Genomic DNA, 23696 nt, shown 5'->3' on the forward strand with positions numbered 1-23696 from the left:
ATGGAGAGCTGCACACGGATGAGGAAGGCATGGAAAATCGTCTCTTGACTGTGTCCTTAAGTAACCGCTGTACCCTGGACTCGCAGTGACTCGTGCCTGCCGGCCACTCACACCTGAGTGTCACTAGCAAAAAGAAATTTCCCAAAGTCATCTCAGAACTGGGTGAAAGAAAATGAGCTTAGTTTCTTTACAAATGTTAACGGTGTCTCCTTGTGCACTTTAAATTGGTAAATTTCCAGGTAAATTATACCTTAATAAACTTGTTAAAAGATGTGGGTAAAGTGGAAATAAAATACCTTCACACAAAGAAAATTCCAAGGGCAACTGGCTTTACTGGTAAATTGCGCCAAACGTTTAAGGAAGAAATCATAACGAGCCAACACAAAATCTTCCATGATTTTGGGAACTGGGAACACTTCCCAACTCATTCTGTGAGGGCACCATTACCCTGATACCAAAACAAGACAAATATGAGAAAAGAAAAATACAGACCAGTGTCGCTCATGAACATAGAGCCAAACGTCCTGGGCAAAAATTTAGCCAGTTGAATACAGCATCATATAAAAATGAAAATACTTCATGACAAAGTGTGATTTATTCCTGGAAGGCAAGGTTGGTTTAATATTCTAAAATCCACATAATTCACCATATTAACAGACGAAAAAGGAAAAAACGTGTGATAATCTCAAAAGATACAGAAAAAACATTTGACAAAATCCGGTACCTGTTCATGATTTTAAAACAAATAAGCGGGGCTTCCCTGGCGGCTCAGTGGTTGAGAGTCCGCCTGCCGATGCAGGGGACACAGGTTCGTGCCCTGGTCCGGGTAGATCCCACATGCCGCGGAGCGGCTGGGCCCGTGAGCCATGGCCGCTGAGCCTGCGCGTCCGGAGCCTGTGCTCCGCAACGGGAGAGGCCACAACAGTGAGAGGCCCGCGTACCGCAAAAACAACGAAAACAAAAACAAAAAAAATAAATAAGCAAAGAAACTCTTAGCAAACTAGAAATAAAAGGAACTTCTTTAAGCTGGTAAATGTCATCTGTGAAAAACCTGCAGCTAACATCATACTTCATGGTGAGAGACTTTCCTTCGAAGGCTGGGAACAAGGCAAGAAAGTCAGCTTTCACCACTTTTTCCCCCACCACTTTTTATTTTAAAGTCATTTTAAACCACAAAGAAGTTGCCAAACTAGAATAGTGTTGCTGTGTTCCCTTCACAGCAACAGTGTACAGTGTTGCTGTAATTTTGTCCAGTGACAGCCTCTCACATAACCACAGCTCAGTGATCAAACCAGGGAACCGCCATTGTGCTCATTACTTTCATTCACCCGCTGTCCTATGCGAGGTCCCAGACAGTGCAATTAGGCAAGAAAAAGAAAAGTCTTTAGATTGGAAAAGAAAGAGTAAAACCGTCTTTATTCACCAAGGACAAGATCAACTAGATAGGAAAACCCTAAGGACTCTTCAAAAAATAACTAACAGCTGAGTATAGCAGAGCTGAAGGATACACAGTTCAAATACAGAAATTAATTTTGTTTCTGTGCAGCTGCAGTGAGCAGTTGGAAATGGAAAATTTTTTAGACAGCGTCATTTATAATAGCACCGGAAAACATGAAATAGTTAGATATAAATCTAACAAAATATGTGCAAGATCTATATGCTGAAACTATAAAACACTGATGAAAGGTATCAAAGAAGACCCAAATAAATCAAAGAATATGCTGTCTTCATGGGTGGAAAGACTCAAATTTTGAGGAAGGGAAACAAAGTTGAAGGACTGATACTATCTGACTTCGAGCCTTAATGTAAGGCTGTAAGTCATCAAAATGTATTAGTGCCATAAGAAGAATAGATATATAAAGTCAGGAGAACAGAAGAGAGTCCAGAAATAAACCCATATGTGTGTGGTCAATTGATTTTTGACAAAGGTGCCAGGGTAATTCAGTGGGAAAATGATTGTCTTTCCATAAATAGTGGTGGGACAACTCTATTCGATATGGAAATAAATGACTGAAACCCTCATCTCCCGCCATACGCAAAATTAACTCACGTTAGATAATAGACCTAAATATAAGAGCTAAAACTACAAAATTCTATAGATTTCTGTGCAGTAGAAAATCTTTGTGAGTTTAGGTTAAGCAAAGATTTCTTAGATGTAACACCAAAAGTATGGAAAATTGAGCTTTTTCCAAGCTCAAAATCTTTGCTTTTCAGAAGACACTCTTAAGGAAATGAAAAGGCAAGTTTTTCAGCCAAACAATTTGCAAGTCGCGTATCCGCTAAAGGACTCGTAGCCAGAATATATAAAGAATGTATACGACTCAGTGATAAGACAACCCAATTTAAAATGTGTTTAAGATTTAAATAGACACTTCACCTCACCAAAGAGGAGGCATAAATGCCAAATAAGCACGTGAAAAGATGCTCCACATCGTGAGACATTAAAACCACAGTAAGATTCCACTACACACCCACCAGGATGGATAAAACTGAAAAGACTGGCAATACCAAGTAGTGGTAAGGATTTAAAGCTACCGGAACCACCATAGAAATTGCTAGTAGGGTCGCAAAATGGTTCAGCCACTTCGGAAAACACTTTGACAGTTTCTTAAAAAGTTAAACATACACCTACCATACGACCCAGTAATCTTATCCCTACACAAAAGAAAGAAAAACTTACGTTCACGCAAAGACTTGTCTCCAAATGTTCCTAACAGCTTTATTTGTAATACAGTAGTCCCGCCTTTATCCACAGGGGATACTCTCCAGCACCCCAGTGGATGCCTGAAACTGTGGATAGCATCAAACCCCATATATACTGTCTTTTCCTATACATACCTACCTATGATGAAGTTTAATTTATAAATTAGGCACAGTAAGAGAATAGCCGAGCTGCCAGCATACCACTCTTGTGCTTTGGGACCATTATTAAGTAAAAGAAGATTTGCTTGAACACAAGCACTGTGATATCTGGACGGTCGATCTGATAACGACAACGGCTACTAACTGACTAACAGGTGGGATACGCTGGATGAAGGGATGATGCACGTCCCAGGTGGGACGGCGCAAGGTTTCATCACGCTACTCAGAACAGTGCACAATTTAAAACTCGCGAATTGTTAATTTCTGGAATTTTTCATGTAATATTTTTGGACTGCAGTTTACCACGGATAACTGAAACTGCAGAAAGCAAAGCCTCGGATAAGGGGGTGGGGGGGGGCGGGTGAGTGTAGTCCAAAACTGGGAGTGACCCAAATGTCCATCAATGCATAAGTGCAGAAGCAGATTGAGGTCTGTCCACACAGTGGGCTACTACTCGTGAGAAAAGAACCAATTACTGATATTCTCAGTGACATCTCAAAAGCATGTGCTAAGTTAAAGGTTATATATTGTGTATTTCCATTTATATGAAATTCTAGAACACGCAGAGCTGCAGTGGCAGTAAGCAGATCCCCGGTTGCCAGGGTTGGGGGCTGGCAGAGGGGATTGTCAGCAAAGGCATAAGAGAACATTTGGGGATGATGAGAATGTTTTCTATATTATGATTGTCATGGTTACCATCTGTATACATTTGGCAAAACTCATTAAATCGATGCACTTTATTGTGTGTAGATTATCAGATCTCAAGCCAATTTTTTTTTTCTATAAATTTATTTATTTATTTCTGGCTGCGTTGGGTCTTTGTTGCTGTGTGCGGGCTTCTCTAGTTGCGGCCAGCGGGGGCTACTCCTCGCTGCGCTGCATGGGCCTCTCATTGCGGCGGCCCCTCTCGCCGCGGAGCACAGGCTCCAGGCGCACGGGCTTCAGCAGCCTCAGCATGCGGTCTCAGTAGTTGTGGCTCACGGGCTCCAGAGTCCAGGCCCAGTAGCTGTGGCGCACGGGCCCAGCCGCTCTGCGGCATGGGGGATGCTCCCGGACCAGGGACCGAACGAACCCGTGTTGCCTGCGTTGGCAGGGGGACTCCCAACCACTGCACCAACAGGGAAGTCCCTCAAGCCAATTTTTTAAAAAAGAAAGAAAAGTGTGTGTTGGAATCCCAGCTCTCCAGCTCCCAGCTGTGTAACTGGTTGGGTTTCCCCTCTCTGCACTTCCGTTTTCTCATCTATTAAAGAGTTAATAAGAGCAGCTACTTCCTGTAGAGGTTAGGAGTATTGAATGGGTCCTGTCAAAAGTTGACAGCAGTGCCAGCTACCTCGAGGTTAGTATTACAGGCAGCGTTCCGTGTTTGGTGGGGGCGGCGGGAGAGGAGGCACAAAGAATGTCGTATGGGCGTCGTAAGGGCTCTGGTCTCTGACAGCCCCCAGCACGCTCGCCACCACGTCTCGGCTGTGGCTTCCTGCTTACAGCAGCGGGCTCTACATTGTCACCACTGGCCCGATTGTCCACAGTGTCGGGGCTTTCAGTTGGTCTCCTTACCAGAGCTGAGCCACTCCTCTCTGGAGCAGATGGTCTCAGTTCCCCTTCTCAGTTCCCGTTCTCCTGTTCCTGGAGAGACCCTGAGAGCCGGAGGGGAACAGACACCCGTGCTTTGATTCCATGTCTGGGCCTCAGTTTGACATTTTACCACCTGCACACAAAGGACTTTCCAGCAGGAAAGGACTCAGGGAATAAAGATTCGGCAACTTGGGTTTTTCGACGTTGCCACCAGTACCTCCCAAAGGACTTCCTATGCACTCCTGACCTAGACCGGCCACTTATTGCTGCAAGTACCAATCGACACTAGAAGTGACAGTGCTGGGGTTTCTGTGTCAGCCAGCACTGAGGCTCCTTCAGCTGGATGGCGTGTTAAAACTCCCCTGTCTCTTCTGCCACTTTTGTTTCTGCTGCTCTCCCCACTGATCTTTACAGTTCCTTTGGAGGGGATTAGATGAGCCGGTAGCCCCCTCAGACCTCACATCTTGGGCAAATAGTCATTGAATAGTTGACCTGGGGGCTCACTCGTTTGGACGCAGGTCTGCCAGGGAAACTCTGTCTCCCCCACTGGTTCTCAACCCCGGCTGCACATGGGAACCACCTGCAAGGCTTTAATGCCAATGCCTGTCCCCACCCCAGAGATTGTGATTTAATGGGTCTGGGCCTTGGGAGTTTGTGAAACTCCTGGGTGATTCTCATGTGCCGACCAGGTTGACAGCCACTGGATTAGAGAGACCTGGGGACATTCCAAGGGGACAGCTCTTGTCCAGAGCCTGGAATGCAAGTGACAGAAATAGAAGAGATCGATTGCCTCATTTAACCTTGAAGGCAGGGCTTGGCCTTGACGTCAGGCCAGCTGGACGCAGGTGCTCAAGCCATAGCATCAGGACCGAGGTTCCTCCGTCTCTCAGCTCTTCCCTCACCTGCATCCCCAGCTGGGCTTTCCTCAAGGCACAATCTGGGGCACCACAGACATCAGCATCTCCAGGCCGCCTGCTCCCTGCAGGGTCCCGTTCCGGGAGTCTGAAGCTGACTCCCTGGGCCGGCTGAGATCACGGCGCCTCCCTGACACCATCTGTCTCCCACCCACCAGGCTCGGGTCAGCCCCAGAGGAGCCACACAACCTGAGGGTGAGACGGGGGTGCTTCCCCAGGGGAAAATCGAGGTGCTGGCTCCCTGTCAGAGGAAAGGCAAGGGAGTGGGCGTGAGACGGGCAGAACAATTTATGTCCACTCCAGAGGTTCTGCCCCTGCCCCAGCAGGGTGCAACATTCAGGTCAGGCTTGAGACCCAGGAAATGGTTCAGGGTGTGCGGTGAAAGAGCCCACAGTCCCCGGATGCACATCCTGCCTGTCCATGCCCACCCTCTGCTCTTCTGACCGCTGTCCGCTGCTGCCCCTCCTTTCCCCTCCCCCAGCGCAGGGGCCTGGCACTGGTCCAGCTCGGAAGAGTACTGAAATTCAAATGTGGCTGTCGGCCGCCTTGCTCTGGTTACAGAATCAGCCAGACTGCCGCCTCGGGCCGCTGCCATCCCCACCGCCCCAGTCAGCACCGAGGGGGATTGGGGTGGTGCAGGAAGCCTTGGCGGCAGCCAACCCCAGAAGAAAACAGTGTCAGGTGGTTTCTAGAAATCGAAACTAGACTGAGCTTTCTGAAGCATTTCCTGAGACCAGCCCGACCACGCTCTGTACTGGAAGGGCTTTCTGGGTTGAAGATTGATCTGCAGAAGGATCCTGCAGGTGGGAGGCTGTAGGACAGCCATCAGTAGCTGTCTCGGGCAGGTAAGCTTGTGCCTCTTGCTCTCAGGTGGGTGTCCCTCCCTCTATACCATGTAATCTCATGGGGGCCAAGTCTCCCTGCTTGTACCCAGATGGGGATCTGGCGCTTCCCCTGAGTCCGGGGACCATCACTGCGGCTCCGTGTCCAGAGGGTCTCTGTGGACAGTTAGTTGGGCAGGTTGTCCACTGGCACACAGGACACCAGCCCAAGGGGCAAAAGCAGGCTCGGAATTCAGCCAAGGTGCTCTCTCTGCTCAGTGCTTTTCAGCCCAGGCTAAACCTGCCCAAAGGAAGAGCACCTCTTTCCAGTCTGCATAAACTCTGTCCCACTTCCCAAATGAGTCAGGCAAAAATGGGTGGTCGCGGCCACCTGAAGTACTGTGACATTTGCATACCACGTGCCAAGTGCTTAAATGGCCATTTGTCTGGGGCCTTGAGTTCCTGTTTCAGGATGAGCAAAGCTGGTGGCTGCCACTGTCTGGGGAGTGCAGAGGGTGGCCAGCCATCCCCATGTGCCTGGAACCTAGGGCATGTCCCAGGACACAGGAGTTCCCATGCTAAAGCCGGGACAGGCCCCAGTGCACTGGGCGGTTGGTCATCCTAGCCCCTTGGCCATCTGCTGAGGTCAGTGTAATGAAGAGAGGGCACCCCCACACAAACACACGACGCACGGCTCCCCAGCTGTGTGAGCCGAGCCGGCTACCCCTTCACTTGTAAGGTGGGGTCAATGAAGCATTTCTCAGGCTCGTGGTCAGGATCCCACGAGCCAGTGGTGTGAGTCGTCCTGGCCCAGGGATGCCGTTCAATGATGGTTAACAGGCCTTCGTGCCTGGGCGCCCCCAGGGGTCTGGTTAACGCAGTCCCGGGGTGCCGCCCCGAGGTCACCAGGCCCTGACTTGAGGGGCAGCCACAAGAGAGGCCACATCTCTGCTCGCTGGGCCCCAGGGGTGAGTGTTGGTGTTGCAGTGACCACCCCCTTGTGCGGACAGGAGGGGAGGGAGACAAGTGAGGGGCAGGATGGGGGTGAAGGGGAAAAGTGAGCAGTGACAATTAAACGGAGCCAAGAAGTCCAGGCAAAAGTGGGGAGACCTGGGTCCCCCCTGCCTGCCTGCCCAGGGCTGGCTGTGTGGCCTTGGTGGTCCCCCACCTCTTCGAGCCTCTGCTCCTTGGGGACACTGACCTCAGAGGTCCTCGCATCCTGTGCCCCTCCCCGCAGCCTCTCCCCACCCACACCTGGCTGCACAGTCAGAGGCCTGGGCCTCAGCCCTGACCCCTGTCCTCCCCGCCCGACGCGCCCAGCCCAAGCTCTCTCACTGCTGGCTGTCCCTCTGTCACTCCTGCCCGGATTTCTGGGGCCTCCTCCTGCTGCATCCCCCTGCCCTGCTCTTGCCGCCCCCTCCCTTCCTGGGCTCACTTGGTCCAGAACCCACAGAATGTTCTCCATCTGCTGCAGACCTCAGGGCACCCCCTCAGGGCTCCATTGACTGAAGACAAAGCCCCATCCTGAGCAGGGCTCCCCAGGCCCTCCCAATCTGGGACCCGCACACTCTGCCTTCTCCCTCCCCACCCTCCCCACCCATCCCCCCTCACAGCCACGCCAGGCCTAGCTTTCTGAGATGGGCTCATGTTCCCACTGTCCTCGCTGCCCAGAGACCCCCCTTCCTCTGGGCAGGTCTTCCTTGTCCTCGGAGGACCACCTTCAGATGAGGTAAGGGGCCCCCGCCGGGCACTCCCCAGGCTCCCGGCTCTGAGGGTGCAGGCCCTGCACCCGCCGGCCGCCCTCCGTGAGCAGGGTCCAAAGGCTGGGTGGACACGCCGGCCCTGGTGCCACGGGCTGTCCAGCACCACCGTCTCACTCGGCTGCCTCCTTTCGCTGCAGGACAGGGGCTCCCAGGCAAGGCCATGGCCCCCCTGCGGCTCCTGTGGATGTGGCTGCTGGTCGCGGGGATTCACGGTGAGCGGGGCCCCGGAGATCTGGAAAGCAGCGTCTGTGAAGCTGCCGCTCCCTTGCTCTGCGGGGTCAGCCCCCTCTTTGCAGAAAATCAGGGCAATGTTCTGCCCGGTGCCTGGGTGATGGGAGTCAGCCCGGGTCTTCTCTCCTGCTTGAAGCGGTGTCCCGGGTGTCCCAAGTCATGGCTTGTATGTTTCAGTGAGGGGATGCCAAGGGAGTCACCATTTCATCCGGTGGGAACCAGAGGGACCCGGCAGGAGAGGCCCACAGATTGGCCAAACCCTGGGGGACACGAGGCCAGTGCCCTTTGGACACAGTCAGATTCCAGAGTCCTGGACGGCTGTCCTCACCCTTCACACTTCGAGGCCCTTCCTCATCCTGGTGACCCCACAGAGGCCTGTTGCTCCCCCATCTGAGAAGTGTCCTTTGACATGGCACCCAGCTCCTGCCTGACCCTGTTGGCTCCGGCGGGGGCTGAGGTGGGGATGGGCAGGGGAGGTCAGCGGGCCGAGTCCCAGAAGAACAGGTGTAGGGCCGGGACCCCGCTTCCTCTCCTTGCCTGGCACTCTGCCTGAGTTCCGGGGCGTCCTGGGCCTGCTTGCCCCCCACGTTCCCACACGCCCCTTCCAGCAGTCCTCACTGTGGTGCCCGGGTTGCACCCCAAGCCCCAGACACCCTCAGTGGGGTCAGTGTGGGCCTCCGCCCCATCCCCCATTCTTTCCTTGGGGTCCTGCCACCCTACTCTCAGGTGGCATCGGGCACCCCTCTGCCCCTCCTCTATCAATAAAGGGTTCAGACCTCAGAGACAAGAAAGGTGGAGTCTACCCTCACTGTGTGTATGGGGGGCGGTCTATGTGTACTTTCCATTCCTCCCCGGGGGGTGATCCCCTCGAGGATGGATGGAGTCTTCAAAGCTAACGATCCAGGGGTCACCCCCTACTGGGGAGAACTTTACTGCCCCCGTGAAAGCACATGACCCCCGAGGAGGGTGGGGCGGCCATGCTGCTGCCCTGGGATGGAGGCCCAGCACGCGGCTTTCATCCTTGCTGACCTCTGCTCTCCCTCGGGAGCTTGCAGGCGTGAAAGACGGTGACATGCGGCTGGCCGACGGGGACACAGCCAACGAGGGCCGCGTGGAGATCTACTACAGCGGCCAGTGGGGGACGGTGTGTGACAACCTGTGGGACCTGACAGATGCCAGCGTTGTCTGCCGAGCCCTGGGCTTCAAGAATGCCACCGAGGCTCTGGGCAGAGCCACCTTCGGGCCAGGTAACCTGCGAGTCCCCAGGTCCTCCAAAGCTGGACGCGCTGCTAAGTAACCAGGCCCAGGAAGGGATCGTACCTAAGGCGGGCAAATGGCGTTCCCGCCAGCTCGGTGCTGGCAGAGGTTTCAAAGAGGCCGAAGCCCCGCGCTGGCTGAGCGCTGGCGGCCCAGCACGCACGCAGGCTTGGCCGGCGGCCGTGTCCTCCAGCCCAGTGGCTCCACTCCGGGCAATTTACCTTCTCGAAACAGTTTCCCCCCAAAAGAAAAGTCTGTGTGCAGTGCCTGTGATTCAAAAAAAGGGAAATCATTCAAATATTCAGAGACAGGGGTAGACACATAAATCACGGTGTCATAATTTGCTATCTATGAGGCAGACAGACCTTGTGAGAACAAGGCTAGTTCATGGTATGACGCTACAAGAGCCCCGAGAGCCCCAGCTCCCCCTCCAGGCTCTGTCGTCCTTGCTGTGCCACCAGGAAGGGGCCCCATCATGCTGGACAAGGTGCAGTGCACAGGGACAGAGCCCTCGCTGGCCAACTGCACATCCCTGGGCTGGATGAAGAGCAACTGTAGACATGACGAGGACGCCGGCGTGATCTGCACCAACGGTGAGCGGGGGCGGGGGGGTGTGCCCCGTCCTGAGCCCCAGGGCCCTCCCTGTACCCCCGCCCAAGAGCTGCCACGGAGGCCCGAGCCCTGGATCCCAGGGACGGTGGTCACGTCGGCTCCCCACCCCTCCACGCGGATCACACACCTCCCCGTGCAAAGGTTCGCAGGTGGTGCCTACTCTCCAGGAGGGGCAGGAAAGGCCCAGTTCCCACCACCTCACAGCAACAGATCTCCACTTCCTTACTGCCCCCCCCACCCCGACCGGAGCCACTCAGAAATGCTCCATTTAACCCGATTCTCGGGCAATGAGCCACATTCCAAATACAGGCACACCTCGGAGATATCTCAGGTTCAGTTCCAAACCACTGAAAGCGAGTATCACAGTAAAGCGAGTAACAGGAATTTTTGAGTTTCCCAGTGCCTGTAAAAGTTATGTTTACACTATACTGTAGTCTACTGAGTGTGCAATAGTATTATGTCTAAAGAAACAATGTACATACTAAAATATTGAATCACTATGTTGTACACCTGAAATTAATATATTGTAAACCAACTATACTTCAATTAAATAAATAAGCAAGCACACTTAGTTGGAAGCAGAGCTAGAACTGGAACAAAGATTTTCTGACCCTAGTCCAGAGTCCTAGGTCACTCCTGCAAGAGAGAAAGCGGCTGTCACCGGGTGCAGGCTCCTGGCCCAGCAGCGCCCCCTCCCTGTGATGGGGGGAGGTGCGGGGAGACTGACACCGGTGCTCAGCTGTACACGGGCATGGCCTTGTTGCATTAAGAAAGGATTGAAGCTGAAGAGTTTCAGATAAAATAAATATGCATATTTTCTCTCTTTTTTTGTAGAGAACAAATTTAAAGACTAGCCAGTTCTAAATATAATAAATCGATGGCATAAAATCAGTGAACCAGAAAAGCTATCGATGAAAAAAAAACACTCCACACACCTTAATTTTTAAAAGAATAATGTACATACCTTAATTAAACAATACTTTATTGCTAAAAAATGCTAACCACCATCTGAGCCTTCAGCAAGTCATAATCTTTTTCCAATAGTAACATCAAAGGTGACTGAGAATTACCAAAATGTGACACAGAGACGCAAAGTGAGCAAATGCCGTTGGGGAAAAAAAAAATGGTGTAGCTCAAGGCACAGTTGCAACAACTTTCAGTTTCAGAGAAACGTGGCATCTGTGAAGCACATTAAAACGAGGTGCCTCTGCACCCTGTGTCTACATGCTGCAGGCTTATCTCTCGAAACGCCAGCCTTTTGTTTCTGCTGGTTCGCATTCCAAAACATATTACAGCACACCCCCTGGACCCGGGCTTAGACAGCCTGCTGGACGTGCTTTAGACGTTTCTTGGGGGCAGAAAGGCCTGATTGCAAACAGCCCCAGCCCTGCCCTCTCCCCAACGCCATCAGACATTCTAAATGGACCGAGGCTGCCCCGCAGTTTTGAGTCCTCGGGTCCCAGTTTTATCTCGTCTCTCATGACCACTTGTCCTTCTCCCTGGGCTCGCACAGGGAGCGCGGGAGCACGTGCAGGAGACACACCTGGGCTGTGGGGCTGGGGTGCAAGGCAGGAAGCAGCCCTGGCCTGGTGGGGAGCCCCAGGGTGAGAGTAAAGGAGAGCCTGGGGTGCGGGGAGGAATGCGGGGGCTGAACCCACCTGGTTTAATTGTCAGAATTGATTCAAACCTGTTTGTGGCAAAGAAAAAACAGATGGAATTTAGTTCCCTGCTAAGCTTTGGGAGGGGCCAGGAGAGGCGGTGCATCACCCCCAAACCACCCTGGGGGCTTCAAGTAGCTTCTCTAGGCCTCGGTCCCCTGAAGGAGGCTGCTGAGAACCTCAAAACTCTAAATAGGGTTGCCATTAAGCCCTCCCTCTTCAGACCAAACCAGGCAGGAGGTTTGGGTTTTAGAAGGTCATATCTGGGTGAGTGATTGATTGGGATGGGGCCCCAGGCTCTGGGAGTCAGCGCCTCCGAAACACCCACCTGGATGTGCTGTCAGAATCTGGAGGAGGCAGATGAGCTAAGTAGGAGTGTTTGACGGAGCGGGGGCTCTGGGCCACGGAGGGCAACAGCACCCTGTCTTCCAGGGCTGTTCTTTCCTTGCCTCCCCAGGAGCCTTTCTGAGTAGATAAGACAGGAGCGGGGCCACGATTTAAGGGAAGAAACTGACTCCAGGGAGCAAAAGTGTTTTCAGGTCACAAAGGAAGCAAGTGTCAGGGCCCCTCCCAACACGGCACGTTCCCTTCTACCCCTTAGAAACCAGAGGCATCCACACCTTCGACCTGTCCGGCGAGCTCCCTGCAGCTCTAGAGCAGATCTTTGAGAGCCAAAAGGGCTGTGACCTGTTCATCAGGGTGAAGACGAAGGAGGAGGACGAGCTGGGCATCTGTGCCCACAAGCTGATCCTGTCCACCAACCCCGAGGCACACGGCCTGTGGAAGGAGCCGAGCAGCAGGGTCACCATGGAGGTGGATACCGAGTGTGTGCCTCTCGTCAGAGACTTTATCAAGTGAGTGTCCTTGGGGCCAGGGGCTGGGGACTGGGCAGCATCCCTTCCAAGGCAAACCGCAGGGACGAGGGATGCGGCACCGACGGCAGCCATGCTTGGGTGAACACGCTTCTTCACACTTGTGTGCACACACACTCACACATTCACACGTTTGCCTTCACAGCCACGCATCCTCACATTCACACACACATTCTTATGCATTCTTTCCGCAGGGGCTGTGACAGATGGGGCAACACACACACGCACGCACACACACGCACGCACACGCACACACACGCGCACACACACACACACACACACACACACACCCCTGTCTCTCAGGTGTCGTAAAAGCATCCAAAAAACAACCATCAAAGGATTCTCCCTCTTCTCACCTGACTGATCTGCTCACTCAAAAAATTCTTTTAAAAACCGAATCCAAATCTGTTGCTGGAGAAAAGTGGGGGGAAGCCCTCAGGCGGGGCCGCCCGGGCCTCGGGTCTAACCAGTGGGCCGGCCACGCTCAGGAGCCCGTCTCCCAGATGACAGTGGGCCCCGAGGGGCGGCCCCTTCCCGCAGACCGCCCCGCTGGGGGCCACTCTGTGCCCACCCAAGGGGCCTCCCGGGGGGCTGGTGTTCTGCGAGCATCAATTTGAAAAAAGAACCACGTCTATGAAAGCTGTTCTCTCTCGTGACCCAAAGCTGTAGGTAGCTGAAAGTGACATTTAAGAGAAAACAACAAATGGCAGTTAAAACAGATTAAAGTGGCTTCTTTTCAGCCAAGGACAATATAAGAACTTGGCAGCCATCCTGTACCCCTTCTAGCGGGACTGATATCTGTAATGCGTTTGCGCCTGTCCCCAGCTTCCCGGCCCCAGCTGGAGTCACCGCCCTTGGTCAGAGTTCAGTGATTTTCTGGACTGTCTGGCCATGTGCTCCGGCTCTCTCTCCCTGTCTCTCCCTGTCTCTTTCTGTCTCCCTGCGTCTCTCTCTGTCTCTGCCTCTCCCTCCCTCTCTCTCTCTTCCTTTCTCTCTGCCCCGTCTCTCTCCCTCCCCTAAGGCAGAGAGGCTGCAGTGAGCCCCGTCCAGGCCCCAGAAGGCCTCAGAAGACCCCTGCTCACTGCGGCTGCTCCGCACGCTCCCCTTCCCTCTTCCCAGTGTTCCCCACGCGGCAACTGCTGTTCAGAGCCTTCTGTCAGTAATCCGGCTTCTCACCAGTTTCTGGGGTCTCTGGGGGTCACTAACATCCCAGGGCCTTTGGTCTTTTTTCTACCTTTCAGGATGTTTTCTTCCCTGATGGTGGCGCAGGGCCGAAGGGCTGATTGCGACCCCCTGTCCCCAGCCACTCGGGTGCCCGCCTGAAGCTGAGGGTGGCCAGTGTGCCCAGACCAGGGAGAGCCAGCCGGGCTGGGGCATCACCAGGTGGGAGCTGCACAGCTCCCAGCAGCTGGGAACCATCCCTCTCTGGCCCCAAAGCGGGATTAAGAGGTGGTGACAGAAACATTCTGTGGTTTCCTTGCTCCCTTTGTCAATGGCCATCTGCGGGGCCCTCGGTGCCACCCCTTGCCTATGAGAGAGGCAATGCCTCGTCCTCTGTCCAGGTGCTGCCCAGGGCGGAGGTTCCTGGGCTCAGGCCACCACCAGGCAGATACCCAGCTATGGGCGACGGGCCAGAGGGTGCAGATGCCCTTTTTTGCCCCAGAGTTCACGGTCATCAGCAGGATCACGTGATGTGTTGAGCGCATGAGGGCAGAGAGGGTGGGAGGAGGGCGGGCCCACCTCTGCCACCGGCACTGGACACTGTGGGGCCCCAGCTCTGCTCTGGGCGCCCCCAGCTCTATGTTCAGGTGACAGGGTAGCCACCAGGTCCGCTGCTCCCTGGAAGGCTCAGCGTTCGAGAGAAGCCATGGGGAGAGTTTGGCTCTTCCCAAAGCAGGACCCTACTCACCATGTCCCAGGAGACAGCAGCCACAGCCTATCGTTTCCCCTCCCAGCAGGCTCCCTCCGCACGCGTCTTCACGCAGCAAAGGGCTTCCTGGTGGCTCACTGAGTTACATGGCAGATGGCACAGACTGGGTGCCGCCCGCAGGGCTCACGGCTGGTGGGGAAGGCAGATAGGAGGTGGCCAGCGGCGATACCTATGTCACGGGAACACCTGACAGGTGCTGGGGTCAGAGGGGCGCCTACGGGCACCCAGTGGGGGCCCGAGGGGGTCTGGCCAGGTGCGTGACGGTGGGAAGGGAAGGGCAGGGCAACGCTGATGCCCGGGATGGCCGGCAGGCCCTGGCGCCCATGGTCCGGCCCGTGAGGACGGTGGTGATGGTGCAGGAGGTGGTGGGACCACCCCCCTCACGGATGAGGATGAAGCAACATCCTCAAAGAGCCTGGGATCCGCCCACACCTGGCTCTAAGCAAACGGGAGCTTGGAATGTGCGTTGACCCAGGAGATAAATCAGGGGGCTCTGAATGCCCCTTGAAATAGCTAGCACCGCGGGTGTCAGCGGTCAATAGCACACGCGCATCAGGGCGCACCTGCTGTCCTGTGGGGAAGGAGTATCACCAGGCATCAGCCCTTGTCTCCCTGCAGGTACCTCTACTCCCGGAGGATCGACGTCTCTCTGTCGTCAGTGAAGTGCTTGCACAAGCTCGCCTCTGCCTCCGGGGCCAAGCAGCTGCAGAGCTACTGCGGGCACCTCTTCGCCATCCTCCTCCCCCAGGACCCCTCTTTCCGGACGGCCCTGGACCTCTATGCCTATGCCCTGGCCACCCGGGACCCCGTGCTGGAGGAGATCTGCGTGCAGTTCCTGGCCTGGAACTTTGGGGCCCTGACGCAGGCCGAGGCCTGGCCGAGCGTCCCCACGGCCGTGCTCCGAGACCTGCTCTCCAGGAATGAGCTGGTCACTCCCAGTGAGCTGGCCGTGCTGCTGGCCTTGGATGAATGGAGCCAGGAGAGGCGCATCTCCCGCAGGGAGGTGGAGGGCTTGGTGGAGAGGGTGCGGTTCCCCATGATACCGCCCAGCGACCTCTTCACGCTGCAGTTTAACCTGTCCCTGTACTGGAGTCACGAGGCGCTGTTCCAGAAGAAGATGCTGCAGGCCCTGGAGTTCCACACCGTGCCCTTCGAGCTGCTGGCTCAGTACAGGGGCCTGAACCTCACCGAGGACACCTACCAGCCCCGGCTTTACACCTCACCCACCTGGAGCGCCTCCGTGATGGGTTCCAGTTACAACCCCTACCGGTCCTTCCAGACGCCCCAGCACCCCAGCTTCCTCTTCCAGGCCAGCTCAGTCTCCTGGTCTTTAGTCTACCTCCCCACCATCCAGAGCTGCTGGAACTACGGGTTCTCGTGCTCCTCTGACGACCCCCCCCTCCTGGCCCTCTCCAAGTCTAGCTACTCCAATCCCACCATCGGTTATGAAAACAAGGCCCTGATGCTCTGTGGGAGAAACTTCGTGGCAGATGTCACCAACTTCGAGGGCTGGAAGGCCCTGATCCCCAGCGCCCTGGGCACCAACAGCTCCAGGAGTGCTTCCTTCTTCCCCTGCCCGGCAGGGTCCTTCAGCAGCTTCCAAGTTGTCATCCGTCCCTTCTACCTGACCAACTCCACGGGTGTGGACTAGACCCGAGGCTGGGGGAGCCAGGGTGGCAGGAGCGCCCAGAGGCGGGGCACCTCCCATCCTTCACCTCCTCTCTGCAACCATCTCCAACCACCAGCCACCAGATGGCCCCCCCCTGCTTCCGTTGATCTCTCTGAGCTTAAAGAAATTACTGGAAGGTTTCAACTACTGCAGTCCACAAACCGAGAGCTCCCACTTCCCACTGCCCGCCCAGCTGGTTTGTCGGGAAGAAACAAGATATGAGCAAGGAGCTGTCGGGTCTCCTCCCCTGCCTTTCACTCTGCCCTCTGCTGTCCCTTATCTGAGATCATTAAAATTGCACTGTGGGGGCTTCCCTGGTGGCGCAGTGGTTGAGAATCTGCCTGCTAATTCAGGGGACACGTGTTCGAGCCCTGGTCCGGGAGGATCCCACATGCCGCAGAGCAACTAAGCCTGTGAGCCACAGCTACTGAGCCTGCGCGCCTAGAGCCTGTGCTCCGCAACAAGAGAAGCCACAGCAATGAGAAGCCCGGGCACCGCAACAAAGAGTAGCCCCCGCTCGCTGCAACTAGAGAAAGCCTGTGCACAGCAACGAAGACCCAATGCAGCCAAAAATAAATAAATAAATTTATTTTAAAAAAAAATGCACTGTGGTTCCCAAGTTCTCTTGTTCATGCAGAAAGAGTTGTTGAGTCCGGACATTGGGTGTGCTGGGCCCTGGGGTCCAGTGAATGAGCAGATCCAGTCCTTTCCATGTGAAGCTGCAGTCTTGTGGGTGAGACAGGCGATCACAAGTAAAACACTTGGGGTAAATACAAGCTGGAATAACAGGTGATGGAAACCAGAGGGTGGCAGGGGGAGGCACAGGCTGGAGCTACTTTCGTGGATCTCAGTGGAGAAATGAAGAGTGCGGGGCAGCAGATGTGGGGGAAATGGGAGGAGGGTGTGTTCCAGGTAGAAGGAACAGTACGTGTTTGGAATCTTTTCTCCATCAATCCTTGCACATGTGCACAGGGATGGGGGCAGAGATCCTCATCTCAGCGTTGTTTGTAAAAATGGAAATTTGCAAAGAACCTTAAAAGGCCACCAACAGAGTGCTTGACCACAAATAAAAGACACCCACCATGGGGTGGTCAGGCAGAAGAAGGATATACTAGAAGGATACTGGAAGACCCACAGAATCTAGGCCAAGGCGGGGGGACCGGGCCTGGGGTTCCGTGGGTTCTGGGTGCTGGAGGCTGCCCCTACCGGAGCAGGGCAGGAATTCTAAACTCTCCCCGCTTCTTTGTGATGCACACTCCAGGCACCTGGCCCCAGTGGAAGCATCTGGTTGGCCAGGCTCAGGCCATGTGCCCTCCACTCTCGGCCAGGGTCTGAGAGAACAAGTATCTGGACTGTTTTGGCCTCGAGAAGGGAGGCGGCACAAGGCTCACCCAATGGGAGGGAGGTTCACAGGCTGGGCAGCCAAGACACAGCCGTCCCCACCACACACTCCTCTTCCCCAGCGGCCCTGCGAAAACAAAACCAGGGACACAAAGCCTCCACCTGATCCCACACAGCCTCACCCTTTCCCAAAGGGTGCCCCCAGGCCCCTCAGGCTCCAGGCCCACCATCTTGGCCACCTCTGTAGCGGTCCTTTGACATTTTAAAAATCTATGACTTTAAATCACACTGTTGACCATTGCCATCACCACTCTTGGCCACATCAGCACGTAAAGGAAGACAGAAAGGATATGTTCATTATCAATGTGCACCAGACACACACGGGGGAACGCTGTCCTCGCTGTAGCAATGAGTCAAGAGACCAGAGCATCTCCCCTCTCCTACCCACTCCGTGGACCTCTGCCCACAGACAGCAACTCGGCAGTGAAGGTACAGGCCTGGTCAGATAACCAGAACCTTCCAGAGAGCTCAAGGCCCTGGTGGATCCTGGCTGTAAGGAAATCTACAGCCCCACATTGAGCCATTGGATCCGGCAGTTTGAGGAGACACCCGAGAAATCACCGAGTTCCTTCCATCCTCCTTGTGGGCTTTTGAGTGGCGGACCTGTCCCCCTGACGATCGGGGCCCACCAGCCCAGGGCAGGCCTCCTGCTTTCTCTCTGCATGCATTTGCCCAAGCACATGAGTGGTCCCACAGGCCAGATGCTGCTCTCAGCTTCTGGTCAATGCAGCGTGGAGGTGTCTCTTGGTGGAAACATTCCTCTCATAGGTATAAAACCTCTAAACCAGCAGAGCCCAGAGTTAGGGGGACCAGAAGCAAAACATCTGCCCCTGGGGCACTTGCTGTCCTGCTCGGCCACCACTGGCTCCCATACTGGGGTTCCAGGTCAGGGAGAACCACACACTGGCCGTGAGCCCAGTGTGTGCCACAGACTGGAGGACAGGGTTGGGTTTTTGTTTGGGGTTGTTTTGTTTTGTTTTGTTTTGTTTTGTTGGCAGTAAATGATAAAAGAATTTATTAAGGAATCTGGAAGTAGGTTGATTCCAGGATTGGCTAATGGGCTATTGACCTGTCCTCAGACCCAGGTTCTTCCATCTTTTGGCATGGAAGAATTCACAAACCAATTCCATGTCGTGGGCTACTCATACGACAGCGAGTCCCTGGGCCTCAGCACCTGCATGATCTGGGGGCAGCCATCCAGGCACCATGCTGTTTGGTGAGTCCAGGGTTGGTAACACTAAGGCAGACTGATGGGTGGGGAGGACCAGTCCAAATGAGTTCAACATTGATTCCTTGGATGGATGGCGTTGATACCTCGGGGCAAGCTGCCTTGTGCTCTGACTCCAGTCTTTTTGGGTCACGTGTCACCTCAAATGTCCAGAGGTGGTACCCTTTTCTAAGTGGCCAGGGCCACCTGTCTTCAATTCGGCCCAGGGCGATGGCTGTGGCATGGTGAGATGGCAGGAGGCGGGCCCAGAATCAGAGAGCTGACATGGTCCCGAGGCAGGTCGTACGTGTGTGTGTGTGCGTGTGCACGCGTGTGTGTGTGTGTGCGTGTGTGTGTGCGTGCCCGCACATGAGAGAGAGAGAATTGCTCCCAACAACGGCTGCATTCCACTTGCTGGGCTATAACACTTTGCTCCGATCAGGCCGTGTCTGGAACAGAAGGGCCTATTGGGATCTTCACCTGGTCTAGTTCAGGATAATCTACTAACCAAGTGTTCACGAGAGCCCGTGAAGCCTTTCCTGGGAGCTCTCGGTCACCTGGTTAATGGCCAGGAGGAAGGTTGTCAATACCACACGGACTGTTTAAGTCCAGGCCCTAAGACATTTGACCTCTTGCCTCTGAGGGGGCTCTGGGCAACCCAGGAATTGGGAGGGGACCACACCCCTATCATGATGGCACAATCACTTCTGCTTACCACTTCTCAGGTTTTGTTGTTATTATTGTTTTTTCAATGATACAAATCAAGTAAGAGTTTTGCAAGCTGCTTATCTGTTTTGGTCTTGAGCATATCTCATGGACAGCTAACCACATCCATTCCCATTGCATTAGGGAAGCCCTCTCAACGGCAGTGTCTCTGGTGGGGGGCCCTCTCTGACCTTCAGAGATAAGCCACAAGGGCACTTTCTAAGAGGCTGGTGCTTCCTTCCCCAGTGCATTTCACCAGGTCTTGTAGGGAGGAGAGCTGTCTGGGTTTTTCCAGATCAGGGGCTAGAGACTGACTGCACACAGTACACTCTTCAGGGGTCCTGGCTCCTGGATTCCTTTCTCTACATCGTACGGAGGAATTCATGGGCCCCCAGGGAGGCCAGTTTTCAGTCACCCAATTGAGGAGATAATTAGCACCACTCTTAGCTGCTCGAGCTAGCAAGGACGCTAGGTCTCTGATGGATGTGCCTGTATTCGATATTTTTAGATTTGGCTTCATATAATGAAAACCAAAAATAGTGGCTTATAAGAGATACTCTATTTTTCTCTCACATGGAAGAGAGGTAGGCTCCTCCTATTTCTACACCACTTAGTATGTGACTGCCATCCTCAAGGTTACCTTGTGGTCCATAATGGCTGCTGGGATTCCAGCCATCATGTCTGCCTTTCAGGAGGCAGGAAGGAGGCAGCAGAAAAGGACAAAGGGCTTTCCCCAGTTGTCTATCCCCCGAGACTGAACACATCTTAAATTTTTCACCTAAGGTGACTCAGTTGCTTCATCCTTGCTTTTGTCCCACTAGAAACAATCACCTCTGACCCTGCAATCCTTGAACACCTCATTCCAAGGAACCACAGGCAATAACTGAATCAGCCTCTTCATGACTGTGTGCAATGCTAGATTCCCATCCCTGGATGCCAGTGGGATTGGGGGAAACAGATTTCCTGGTATATAACATATACATATACCTATGCATATCTATATCTATGCCTATATACAAGTATATAGAGCTTAGTTCAGTGCTCTTCAGTGGAAGAGCAGCATGTGCCTTTCAGTGGTGGCCTTGTTTAGCTCAGTATTTTGTCTGGGATTCATGCGTATTTTTCCATGCAGCAGAGCAGAATTCCATTGTCTGAATTTACCACAATTCAACCTGTTCTACAGCTTTGGGACTGTGTCCAGTGTTTTGGTGTTTTGAGTGAAGCTTCAACGAGCATTCTTGTGACATCTTTGGTGGACACGTGGGCTCATTTCTCTTGGGCATGTACCCAGGAGTGGAATTGCCGGGCCAGTGCGTTTAGCTGTCCCAGGGCCCACGCTCCCTGGCAGCGTGTGTGAGTCATTTGTTCCACATCTTCAACAGCACCTCACAGCCTCCATCTTTTTTTTTTTTTTTGCGGTACGTGGGCCTCTCACTGCTGTGGCCTCTCCCATTGCGGAGCACAGGCTCCGGACGCACAGCCTCAACGGCTCATGGGCCCAGTTGTTCCGTGGCATGTGGGATCCTCCCGGACCGGGGCACAGAACCCGTGTCCCCTGCATCGGCAGGCGGACTCTCAACCACTGCGCCACCAGGGAAGCCCACCTCCATCTTTTTAACTGCAGCCGCTCTGGTGTGTGTGTACAAATGGGATGTCTTCTGCTTTCAGCCCCCCACTTCTCTGAGGGTCCATTCCCTGAAATGCATTTCCAGCATCAATTTCTATACCAGCCAACATCCTTAGTTGCTAAAAACAGAAACCAACTCTGGTGAACTTAAGCAGAAAAGGGATTTGTGGAGGGAATTAGGAAGCTCGCAGAATGGGTGGGAAGGCTAGAGAACCAGGCCCAGGAACTGAGCTGGAATTAAGTGAAGGTTAGTGTCCCAGGTAACTTTCGACAAGTAACTAACCACTGCGAAACATAGCAGCTCATTCCCTCCACCATTCATCTGTGTGTGACCAGCTGAGCTCGGCTGGGATGGGTTATCTTTGCTCTGCACAGTGTTGGCTGGGCTCACTCATGTCGAGGCTTCATCTGGGACTGCAGGAACTGAGGGGGGAGAGCTCCCTCCATATGGTCTCCCATCCTGGTGGATACTGACCCAGGTTTGGTCACGTGGTGGGCAGTGTTCCATGATGCGAGATTCAAGGCCTCCCGAGGCCCAGGCTTGGAACTCACCCCTGACATCCCAGGGCCAGCAGGGATCCAAGGGCTAGGAAAATAGACTCCACCTCGTGATGCGAGTAACTGCTATTTGTAATCAGCTGTTTGTAACTAGGAAGCCGAGAACAGCAGGACCCAGAGAGTCAGGTTGGAACTGAAACCACCCGTGCCCAGCCCGTGGAGTTTCTCACTGCCTTGTGGGACCCTGGCTTCCGGATGCTGCCTCTGTGGCCGTTCCACTGCCCCCAGCAAGCACCCTGAACCAGCCCTGCGTCGCCGGGCACTCAAGGCCCCAAGAGGCCATCTGAGAGCAGTGACCTGGTCTTCTCAGCTCACGTGATGACAGGTTTCCCAAACACAGGAGGGAGATTCAGATGCACTGAGGGATAAATACGTTACAGGCCCTCCGTAGAGTAGGAAATCATACCGCTGTTCAAGAGGACTTCATGGACCCCTGTGTACCGATGTGAAAGATCTTCAAGACACACCATCAACTTGGACAAACAAACATGTAGAACAATCCTGCCTTGAACATTCACTGTTGTCTGTTGAGTCTCCATGTCTCACACGTTCCTTCCCAAAACGACACAGATTTTCACTCCGGAACCTAACGCCCATCCCCCCTCCACTGAGCCGCAGTCCTGGGCGATCCCAGGGAGGGGCCCAGGGAGCCACAGTTACTGGTTTGGGGTGCACGTGGTTGGGGCAAAGAGCTTATGACCCATGTCGGTGCTTCTGTTCAGGGAGGGGTCTCACAGGAGACTTTCCCCTTGAAGACACTTGAGTATCCCTCGGGCAAGGAGAGGTGTCTGTTTGTTTTTAATTTATTAAATTTACTTTTTAATGGAGGTGTATGTGACATAATGAAATGCTTTTTAAAAGCTGTCTCCCCACTCCTCAGGCCCTCACCCCCCCAGGTTTCAGCCACAACCTCACACAAACCTGCTCAGACCTCCCAAAATGGCTGGAACGCACAGTGACCCGCTGGTGCCCCACCCATGTGGCCCCAGGCGAAGGTGGCAGAGGCCCCGGGGCCTCGGGGAGTGCTGGACGCAAAAGGTCTGATGTGGCAGCAGCAGATCTGCTGAAAGAATGTCACTGGTGGGGACGCCAGGAGCTCGGAGCCAAGCATGTGGTCATTGCAAAACGGCAGGGAAGGAATGTGGAGCTCTCTTCCCGGTTCCCTGTTCCCCACGCGATCGCTCCCCGAGTGCCATGCCGATTCATCCGCATTGATGCCCGCACTGGATGTGTGCGTTCACGCCATGGCTGCAGGAGGATCTCATGGAGGCCCCTCCAGGCTGAGCTGGGGTCTCTGCCTGCAGGAGATAAACGACCGGCAGAGACAGCCGAGATAGAGACAGAATGACGCATGCGCCCGAGGGGGAGAGGGGGAGTTGTAACCCGGCTGGAGGAATCAGGCCGGAGGAGAGGCCGTGGGCTGTGGTCTAAAGAGAGAAAAGGAAGGAGGTGTCGGGAGATGGGCTGAACAAGTGCTAAAGATGGAGGGCAGGCAGCTGGTCCAGAGGGTGCCAAGGGGCCCCAGGACGGAGGCGTCGTTGCCTTGCCCAGGTCAGGCAGGGAGGTCGCGGGGCCTGAGTCACGGCTGCCCTGCCTGGCTCCTTACTAGAACTTGCTCAAGCACGGCCTGCCGGGAGCAGGCTTCGGGACCTCTGCCTCGCGGAGCTCGCCAACACCTCTGACCCCTCTGATCCTAATGCTGGAGACGGCCTCAAACCCCGCTGGAGCAGGGGCCCAGGGCTGCCCTGCCCACTGCAGATCCAGGGGGCTGCACGGATGCCCAGGCCTGCCTCTGGGGGGGGAGGGGCGGGAACTGGGGGCTCGTGTTAATTTCCTGGGGCCGCCAGCACAAATCACCACAAACTGCGGGGGCCTGAAACAACACACATTTATTCTTTCACAGCTCTAGAGGCCGGATGTCCGAGATCCAGGTGTTGGCAGGGTTGCTTCCTTCTGGAGGCTCTGAGGGAGCATCTGTCCTGGCCTTGAGCCCAGCTTCTGGGGGCTCCAGGCATCCTTGGCTTGTAGCTGCATCAC

The 23696-nt window shown here is 54.4% G+C and overlaps 1 protein-coding gene across 1 annotated transcript; it reads left to right on the forward strand.

Moving 5' to 3' along the window:
• The first annotated feature begins 6062 nt into the window (after window positions 1-6062).
• Window positions 6063-16754, forward strand: LGALS3BP (galectin 3 binding protein). The gene is made up of 6 exons (XM_022589441.3): window positions 6063-6193; window positions 8070-8144; window positions 9219-9410; window positions 9882-10013; window positions 12292-12544; window positions 15111-16754. The coding sequence occupies exons 2-6, from the start codon at window positions 8093-8095 to the stop codon at window positions 16141-16143; spliced, it is 1662 nt and encodes a 553-aa protein (XP_022445149.2). The 5' UTR covers window positions 6063-6193; window positions 8070-8092; the 3' UTR covers window positions 16144-16754.
• The last annotated feature ends 6942 nt before the right edge of the window (window positions 16755-23696 follow it).

The sequence above is a fragment of the Delphinapterus leucas genome, chromosome 19, assembly GCF_059928025.1.
Source record: "Delphinapterus leucas isolate spDelLeu-1000000601 "Yukka" chromosome 19, BTC_Dleu_Yukka2, whole genome shotgun sequence".
Classification (NCBI taxonomy): Eukaryota; Metazoa; Chordata; class Mammalia; order Artiodactyla; family Monodontidae; genus Delphinapterus; species Delphinapterus leucas.